This window comes from Numida meleagris, chromosome 25, assembly GCF_002078875.1.
Source record: "Numida meleagris isolate 19003 breed g44 Domestic line chromosome 25, NumMel1.0, whole genome shotgun sequence".
Lineage (NCBI taxonomy): Eukaryota > Metazoa > Chordata > Aves > Galliformes > Numididae > Numida > Numida meleagris.
This window is the reverse complement of record NC_034433.1, coordinates 1,230,792-1,239,460: the sequence shown is the minus strand read 5'-3', so window position 1 is coordinate 1,239,460 and position 8,669 is coordinate 1,230,792. Positions and strand designations below refer to the sequence as shown.

The window sequence follows — 8,669 nt, the reverse complement described above, 5'->3', positions numbered from 1 at the left end:
CGCTGTGGGGCAGCATCACCCCAATGGGTGCGTCCTGGCGGGGGGAAAGGCAGCCTGGGTGGGGGGAGGAGTGGGGCTGGCATGGGGCTGGGGCACAGCTGGCATGGTATGGGGGGACACGGACACCAGGTGCTCTCTGCTGTGCCCCAAGCAAAGCACGGGGGGCCAGCAGCTTGCACACGTGTGCACACTCGTGCAACCCCCCCATGCACTCTTCTGCCTCACACACGTGCCCCCAACACGACACATAGGGCTGCCCCCCATGTCCCCCTGGCAAGCTGGGGGTGCTCCTGACCCCCACACGTCTGTATTTGGCATTTGTGGCTTTTCCCAGGAGGGGGGGGAGACAAAAGTGCCCCGGGGCTCTGTGGGTCTGTAAGGCCACGGGGCAGGGGGGGGGGACAGCCCCCTCACAGCTCCAGGTCAGTGCCACCGGACGATGGCTTCAGGGGGACGGAGTCAAAGCCGTCTGGGGTGCGCTGCGGGGAGTGGGGACACTGAGGGATGAGGACACCCCCAGGGGACACCCCTCCCTGTGGGGCACTTCCTCCATGGGGCACCCATCCCCATAGGACATTGGACTGCCCCTTTGTAGGACACTTCACGCCCATGGGACCCCCACAGCCCACGGGAAACCTCCATCCCCTTGAGACACCTCGATCTCATGGGACACCCCATCCCATGGGACACCCCATCCCTTGGGACCCCTCTGTGTCTTGGGTCAACCCAGTGGGACTCCTCCACCCCCATCAGACTTCTCCATCCCTTGGACAATCCCCTGGGACACCCCTATCCCTCGGATAACACCACGGGACACCCCCATCCCTTGGGTCAACTCCATCCCCTTGGGTCAACATCACCCCCAGGGGACACCCCCCCTCCCTTGGATAACCCCATGGGACACCCCACCCCCTTAGGACACCTCCATCCCTTGGGCCAGCCCCAGGAGACACTCCCATCCACTGGGACAATCCCACCCAGCGGGACAGCCCCGTGGAACACCTCCATCCTTACAGGCCCCCCCTGCTCCCATTCCCACTCTCACCTTGGTGGCCAGGCAGCGGATCTTGCCCAGCAGGGACTTCTTGCTGGCGAAGATGAGCTCATCCTCCCCATCCTCTCCCTCCATGATGGCGCAGCTATCCGGTGCCGGCAGCTCGCTCTCCTTGGCCGCCGCGTTCAGCACCAGCCGCGAGTACTTGTACTCCAACCTGGAGACACCCCCGTAACCACCACCTCCGCACAGGGACGTGGGGGTCGGGGGGGGGACGTGCCCCACACTCACTTTTGGTTCTTCTTCCAGAAGTAGGCGGCCAGGGCGGCCAGCAGCACGGCCGCGCACGTCCCCGCCGAGACCCCCACCTTCAGCCAGAACTCGGCGCTGCGGCACGGGTGGACCCGGGGGGCGGGCAGGCGTTGCCCCCCATGGCACAGCCGCGGCTCCCGCCACACGTACATGGTCCTCTGTGCGCATCACGGAGGGGGGGGGGGGGCGGTCAGGGTGGTGTCATCGTGTCCCCGCTGCCCCCACGGTCCCCGCGTGCCCCCTACCTGCACGCCGCCCTGGCACGCGCCCACGATGGCGCGGAAGTGGCTGGCGGAGCAGCGCGGGCAGCCCTCGGCCGTCACCCAAAGAAGGTGGAAGGTGCAGCCGTCACAGGTTCCCTCGGGGCATTTGCTGCGGGGGGACACGTGGGTATAGGGGTGGCCGTCCCCAAAGCGCCCGAATGTGCCACCACCCCCTCCACAGGTGGCACTGCAACGGGGCACAGCGCGGGGCGACGCGGTGGCAGCCGTCCCCAAAGCGAAGTCCCCAAGGATGGCACTCTCCCCGTGCTTGTGCATGGGGACAGGAGGAGATGGGGACACCTGGGGGGCCGTGAGGACGCTGCTGTCCCCCCACATCCCCGCTTTGGCACCCACCTGGGCACAGCCAGGCCGCCGGTGCCCGGCCGCTGTGGGTCACAGCGCAGGCGGATGGTGGTGGCCCGGCCCCCGGCGCAGGACTGCGTCACCTCGCTGGACCTGGGGTGGCCAAAGGAAGGTGAGCACGTCCCCAGGGTCCCCTCCCTGTCCCCACGTCCCCCCAACCTGGGCCCACCTGAAGAAGAAGACGATGTCGGGCAGCTCGGGGCTGGCGGGGGGGAACAGCTCGGGGGGCGCGGTGATGCCATCCAACGCGGAGCTCACAGTGACGCCTGCGGTGGCACTCAGGTGACACCGGGGGACCCAGCCCCCGCGGGGATCGGGGAGCGGAGGGGGGTGGGGGTTTGGGGCTCACCCAGGAGGCGGTCTGCCAGGCTGACGGGCTGCGAGGACACGGCGGCGCGGTGGCCCACCACGTCCGAGGGCACCACGATGGCCTGGCACACGTGGGACGTCACCACCCGCCCGGGGCCGCCCTCGTCCGGGAGCCGCGCGTCCGTCACGTTGTCCGTGCACGAGGCCGCCTTCCTGCCCTGCCGGCGGCACTGCGTCTGGGTGTGCGCAGCACTGCGCCCGCGTTTGCACGGGTGAGCGCCCTTCCATACCCGCGTGCAAACGTGCGCGTGTCTGCACGGCTGCGTGCGTACACCGTGCTTCCGTCGCTTTGTGCAAGAGTGCATGTGTGTGCACAGCCGTGTGCGCGTGGGCTGTGTTGACTGTGAGCATATGCTTGCATGATGGGTTGCATGCTTGCACGGCTGTATGCGTGCATGCACGTTTCTACCACCGTGTGCAAGCATACACGGCTGCATGCACACTTGTGCACTTACCAATGCATGGGTTTTATTGATTGCAAGCACGTGTTCGCATGGCTGTGTGCATGTTTGCATGGCTATATGCAAGAATGCACGTGTGCTTGCACAACCACGTGCCTGTCCATTTGCAAGAATGTGTGGCCATGGGTTTGCACAACTACGTGCACGTGTGTTTGCATAACTGTACAGCCCTGTGTTTGCATGACTATACGCACGTGTTTGCATTAAGGTGCAGCCACGTGTGCATGACTACATGCATGCACGTAAGCACGTAGCACGTGTAACCATGTGTTTTCACAAGCGTGCAGTTGTGCTTGCATGACTGCGAATGCAAGCACGACTGCAAGAGCTGGCAAACGTTTGCATGCCTCAGTGCAAGTGCTTGCATGCACGCACACTTGTGCCACCCCCTGCACGTGCTCCCGTGCCCCCCGCACTCACGTGGTTGCCGCAGAGGCTGATGTTGAAGTGGTGGAAGTACTTGAGGCCCTTGGAGGTGAAGCTGGGGCCGCTGGTGAAGGCGGTGCTGGCGGACAGTGCCGAGAAGTCGTAGTGCAGCGTGCGGCCGGGCAGGGCCAGCGAGAAGGTGCAGTCGCTGTAGCAGAAGGAGCGGACCTGCCCGGGGTGGGGGGGAGAGGGGTGGCACTCAGGGACTGCTGGCACCCAATGGGGTCCCATCGTGCCACCCGGCCAGGGTGCTGTCACCCACAGGGATGTGCAGAGGGCTGGAGGGTGTCACCCATGGAGGATGGCCAGGGACAGGTGTCACCCACCGGGAGATGGGGTCACCCGTGTGGGATGGCCAGAAGCTGGTGCCACCCATTAGAGGCCGGTGTCACCTGCGTGGGGTGGCTGGTGACTGGTGTCACTGGCTGGTGCCACCCCATCGGGGACAGCCAGGTGCTGCGTCCCCCCTCCGCTCCCCAGAGTGCCACCCACCAGGGACGCCTGGGGGCAGCCTGACATCCCCCTCTCCCCCCACCCAGGAACGAGGGGACGCGTGGGGCCGCTCACCTGGTTGCTGCGGGTGCCGGGGCCGCAGGGCTGGCAGGCGGGGGGGCCGTCGGGCGGGTGCCCCCGCAGGAAGGTGCCGGGGGGACAGGGCTGGCAGGTGCCGGTGCTGTGGTCCAGGGCGTGCCCGGGGGGGCAGGGGGCACAGGGCCCCCCAGTGCTGGCGCAGCGGCGACAGAAGGAAGCCACCCCCCCCAGCACGTTGGTGACATTGACGGAGTAGAGCTTGGCCACGTCACTGGTGTAACGCCGGCCCTGGAGCGGTGCTCAGCATCACCCGGTGCCGCGCGGGGGGGAGGCGGGGGGGGGGTGACACCGCTGTCCCCACTCCCCGTGTCCCCACTCACCGCCTCGCGGTAGCGCGTGCGCTGGAAGGCCCAGGTGAAGCTGGTGGTGGCATTCTTCTCCACCACGTAGGTGTAGGACTGCTTCCCCCGGGGGCCCGTCCACGTCTCCACCGGCGTGTTGGTGCGCGAGTTGATGCCCTGGGGGGGTCAGCAACGGGGGACGTGGGCACCCCGCGCCCCGGCCGCGCCACCCCCCCGCCACCACTCACCACCATGAAGTACAGCTCACAGCTGACGCTGCAGACCGTCTCGAAGACGAAGGTGATCCGCGCCACCTCCTTGCTGTCCCCGTCCTCCAGCGCTGGCTGCGGGGGGCTGGGGACGCAGGGACGGTGGGGACATGGCCACGGGGGTAGCACTGCCCCCCCGAGGACGTGGCAGGCGCTCACCTGAAGCCGGGCACCAGCAGCGTCAGGATCATGAAGTCGTTGTCGGAGGCTCCTGCTGCCGTGTAGATGTAGTCCCCAGCCACCTCCCAGCCTGCAGGGACACGGGGACAGCTCGGTGACATCCCCTGCGCCGCGGGGACGGGGAGGGGACGGCGTGGCGGTACCTGCCATCCCCTTGTACTCGAAGTTGATGCCGCTGAGCACGGTGGTCTCCATGTTGGGGGGCAGCACGTTCCACCACTTGTACTCCAGCCCCAGCACCGGCTCGGTGCCGGCCGGGCAGCGCACGCAGCCTGGGGACAGCGGGGACAGTGGGGACAGCGCCCACAGGACCTCGGGGCGCCCACCACCCCCCCCAGGATCCTCCTTACCAGAGCCGTTGGAGTAGGAGCCGTAAGGACACGGCTCGCAGGCGCTGCCGTTGCTTTTGTAGAAGCCGGGGTTGCAGGGGGGGCAGCGGGTCTTCAGCCCCGAGGGGGGCAGCTGGGCAGCGCCGGGCAGCGCCTCGCTGCAGATCTTCGGCTCTGCCCACTTGAACATCAGCTGCGTCTGCACAGGGACGCGGGGTGAGCTGGCACCGGGATGGGACACGGGGACGGCGCACGGGGACCAGAGCTGGAGGTGGTGGTGGGGGGGGGGGGGGGCCGGCCCCTCCCCGTTGGCATCGCACGCCGTGTGCGTGTAGAAGTAATCCTTATCGGTGCAGGGCGGGCGCACCTTGCAGGACGCCGAGCCGGGCTCTGCGAGTGGTAGCAGCAGTGAGGTCCCCGGGTGGCACCCAGGGATGTCCCCACGTCCCCGGTCAGAACAACCGGGGGTGCAGGGCTGGGGTGCCCCCCCTTCTCTTCTCACCCGCGTAGGCGGTGGGCTCGCAGGGCTGGCAGGCAGTGGCCCCTTTGCTGGAGAAGCTGTTGGCGGGGCACAGCTGGCAGGAGGAGGAGCCGGCGGCGGAGGCGAAGGTGCCGGGTTTGCAGGGGAAGCACTCGGAGGTGTAGGCGACCCCTGGCAGCGGGATGGTGCTCAGGGCTGGGGGGCTGTGGGGACCCCAACCCTGCGCCCACCCACCTACCTGTGATCCCGATGTTCCGCACCAGCACGGGCTTGGGGACCTTGGACCAGACGGAGAACGCCGTGGTCCTCCAGTAGAGCACGTTGTTACCACGGCTCAGCTCCACCTGCATGGCCGGGGGGGGGTCCCAGAGAGGGGTCAGCACCCGGGGAGGGGTCAGCACCCGGGGAGGGGTCAGCACCCAACTCTGTGTGCCACCCATCCTCCCCTCTGCACCCTCAGAGGGCAGCTCCCAATGCTGGGGTGACAAAGGACCCTGGGGGGGCTCTGATGAAAGACATGAGAGAGGGGACAAATGGCCCTGGGGGTGGGCTCTGTAGGACCCTGAAGGTGTCCGTCCCCAAGGACCCCCCTGCCCGGTGCCACCCCATCCCCATGCTCACGCTGTGGAACTCCCAGCCCTTCTCCGTGGTGCGCATCCAGCGCGACTCCTCCACCGTGGGCTGGCACTGGTCGTTCTGCACCTATGGGGATGGGGACAGCGTCAGGACAGAGTCACCCCCCTGGCATCCCCAGGACCCCCGCCCCGTGCTTACAAAGAACTCAAAGACGATGCTGCTGTCGGGGTAGATGTACTCGAAGGAGACGGTGCCCGACTGCTTCAGGCTGACGGCGTACATCAGCGTGGCCGTGCACTCGTCTGTGTTGGAGGCGATGTAGTCCCCCAGCGGCACCCACGTCGACCTGAGGAGGGGGCACAGAGTGGCACAAGGGCACATGAGGGGACATGGGCTCTGTCCTGAGGCATCTTAGGGCCTGAACTCCTCTGCAGTGGGACACTGCGGACAGATGGGAGAGTCCCAGCGGTGGCACAGAGATGTGAGATGTGACACAGGGCGTGGGGACACCACGAGAACCTTGGGGACAGGTGGATGATGCTGTTGTTGCACTTGCAGGATGATGGGGAGGGAATGAGTCCAGGGCTGTGCAAAAGGGCCAGGAGAAACCCAGCCCCAGGTGCTGGGGAGAACCCAGGGGATGTGCCAGCGCGGTGACAATGGAGCGTCCCCGTGCCAGCGTGATGCCACCAAGCAGGGTGAGAGGCGGGTGGGCTCCTGCAGCACTGGGAGTGCAGCTGCATAATTAAAGGCAGCTGGAAGTAGGTTACATTTGCAAACTGCACCGCCGCTGCAACGCGTGCTGCCGGCACGGCGGGGCCGACGGCTGCCACCGGCGCTGATCAAAGGGCCGCGGTGCAAAACAAAGGCGCCTGCTCGTGCTGCAGCACCGGGGAGGGCTGCGGGTGGGAGATCCCTCCGCAATGGGGCTGAACGGGTCCTGAGGGCCGGGGCAGCGTGGGATGGGGCTGCTGGGGGGGATCCCCTCCTCGTAACCGCGGTGCATTGAGGCTCCCGGGGATGGGCAGGGAGGGACCATGGGTGGTTCTCCATGCACGGACGCGCTGTGGCATCCCAGGGCCACTCACGCGGTGCAGTTCTCCACCACATCGCTGAAGCCGTCGTCCAGCTCCAGGTTGGCGGCGACGTTGGCGAAGCCGTGGGGCAGCTCGTCCCACTCGTCGAAGCGCACGCCGGTGCCCAGCGAGTAGGTGCCCTCGGCGCAGGGCTTGCACGCCTGCGCCTTCATGTCGAGGAACTCGCCCGCCTTGCACGAGAAAGCTGCCCACGTGCAGGGGGGGCAGTCAGCGCTGCCCCCCCTCCCACCACCGGCTCTGCCTCCAGGACCCCCACACCACCCCATCCTGCGCGGGATGCTCCCGTGCTGCTGAGCACTGGGTTCATTCAGCATCTTTGACCGCATCGTGTCGCCCCCGGGATTAGGAAAAGTCACTTTTACCCCATCAAAGCCCCCCCCAGCCACCCCTGTACCCCAACCTTACAGCACTCGGTGCCCTTGACGGGGTCCGGCAGCCCGGTGCAGAGTCCCGGTGTGTGGGGCACCGCCACCCTCCACCGTGCGCCCGCGCTGTCGCATGCCGTGTACTCGTAGTGGTACTCAGACTGCAAGAGAAAACGCACGGGGGATGAGACCCCACCAGAGGGGCCGGGTCCCCCCAGTTTGCTCAGCTGCCCCTGCAGTGATCTGGGGGCTCTTTTGGCTGTTGCCAAACCCACAGCACCGAGCGGATGGAACACGCTTAGGGACGAGGCTGCTGGGGGTTGGGTTAGGGAGGGTGACGTCCCCCCACCCTGACACCCTCCCCACAGGGTGCTAAAACCCGTGGAGAGCTATGGGGCCACACGTGCATCCCCAGCGGACAGCACACCCCTTCCATGGACACTGCTCCGTGCAGGGACAGGGGACAGTGCCACTGCAGTGCCTGGGCAAACCGGCAGAGACCACAGGGACCGGAGACTCGGAGGCAGCCAGCCCCGTTGGCCTTGGCGCGCCCGCAGCACGCGTTGCTCATTAAACACGGTGCCGGATGCGCTGTCCTGCTGGGACCCACCCAGGCTGCACTGCGCGATGGGACAGGGATGGGGACACGAGCAGGTGGCAGCTGCAGGGTGGGTGAGCGGGGCTGCAGAGCACAGCGCTGCCGATCACAGCCCTCGTGCTGCCATCTGTCCCCGCTCCGGGGCTCGCTCAAGGCCGGGCGGAGGCGACAGTGGGGGCAGGTGGCACCTGAGGCTCTGTCCCCAAGGCCACCACAGCCCCCCCCCTGGAGCACAGAGCTGTGACAGACGCGGGTTTGCTTGAAAACAAAGCTTTGATGTTTGCCATCAGCTCCATGCGGTGGCGGTGGTGGGGGGGACACGGAAACACCCCCCCAGCCCCCTGCATTGGGCGCAGTGCTGCAGGGGTGGGTCTTGGGGACGCGGGGGTTCCCTGTGGAACAAAGAACAAGACCCCGGCACGCAGCGTCACACCTGCTCCATGCACTCCAGGGTGGAGGCAACGCCGTGATTCCTCCTTCCCAAACTTGGAGGAGCCGCCGGCAGATGGGAATCACCCACAGCACAGCGCCCAAACCCACCTCCACTGAACCCAGGGCGCTGAGGACCCCGGGCACATCCCAGCGAGCAACGGGGAACGGGGCAGGGGACACGGGGCAAGGGACAAGGGACCTGGGAGCATTCCCCCCCCCGCCCCCCCCCCGGCCTCGGCGCCAGCATCAGCGCAGCCCATTGTTTCCAGCTCGGGGCCGTGG

The 8,669-nt window shown here is 67.1% G+C and overlaps 1 protein-coding gene across 2 annotated transcripts; it reads right to left on the bottom strand.

The window, feature by feature from the left end:
- Positions 324–7,730, bottom strand: KIAA1324 (KIAA1324 ortholog). 2 transcript variants are annotated; one of them, XM_021377349.1, is made up of 21 exons: positions 7,398–7,533; positions 6,984–7,176; positions 6,094–6,241; positions 5,941–6,021; positions 5,558–5,663; positions 5,341–5,490; positions 5,140–5,228; positions 4,860–5,037; positions 4,653–4,781; positions 4,489–4,579; positions 4,309–4,414; positions 4,100–4,237; positions 3,756–4,007; positions 3,183–3,356; positions 2,282–2,459; positions 2,102–2,198; positions 1,924–2,025; positions 1,552–1,678; positions 1,286–1,464; positions 1,046–1,211; positions 324–479 (listed from the first exon to the last, which is right to left on the bottom strand). In XM_021377349.1, exons 2-21 carry the CDS (start codon positions 7,142–7,144, stop codon positions 411–413), a joined length of 2,721 nt encoding a protein of 906 aa, XP_021233024.1. In that variant the 5' UTR covers positions 7,145–7,176; positions 7,398–7,533; the 3' UTR covers positions 324–410. The 2 variants fall into 2 exon arrangements, with proteins under 2 accessions (XP_021233024.1, XP_021233025.1); XM_021377350.1 differs by having other exon boundaries at positions 2,282–2,454; positions 4,100–4,414; positions 7,398–7,730.

Coding starts and splice junctions, on each gene's coding strand:
- KIAA1324 (XM_021377350.1), bottom strand. CDS start 7,144: ATGAAGGCGCAGGCGTGCAAGCCCTGCGCCGAGGGCACCTACTCGCTG. Junction 6,242..6,983: donor GTGGTGGAGAACTGCACCGC/GTGAGTGGCCCT, acceptor CCCCCTCCTCAG/GTCGACGTGGGTGCCGCTGG. Junction 2,455..3,182: donor TCAGCCTCTGCGGCAACCAC/GTGAGTGCGGGG, acceptor CCGGCAGGGCAG/GAAGGCGGCCTCGTGCACGG.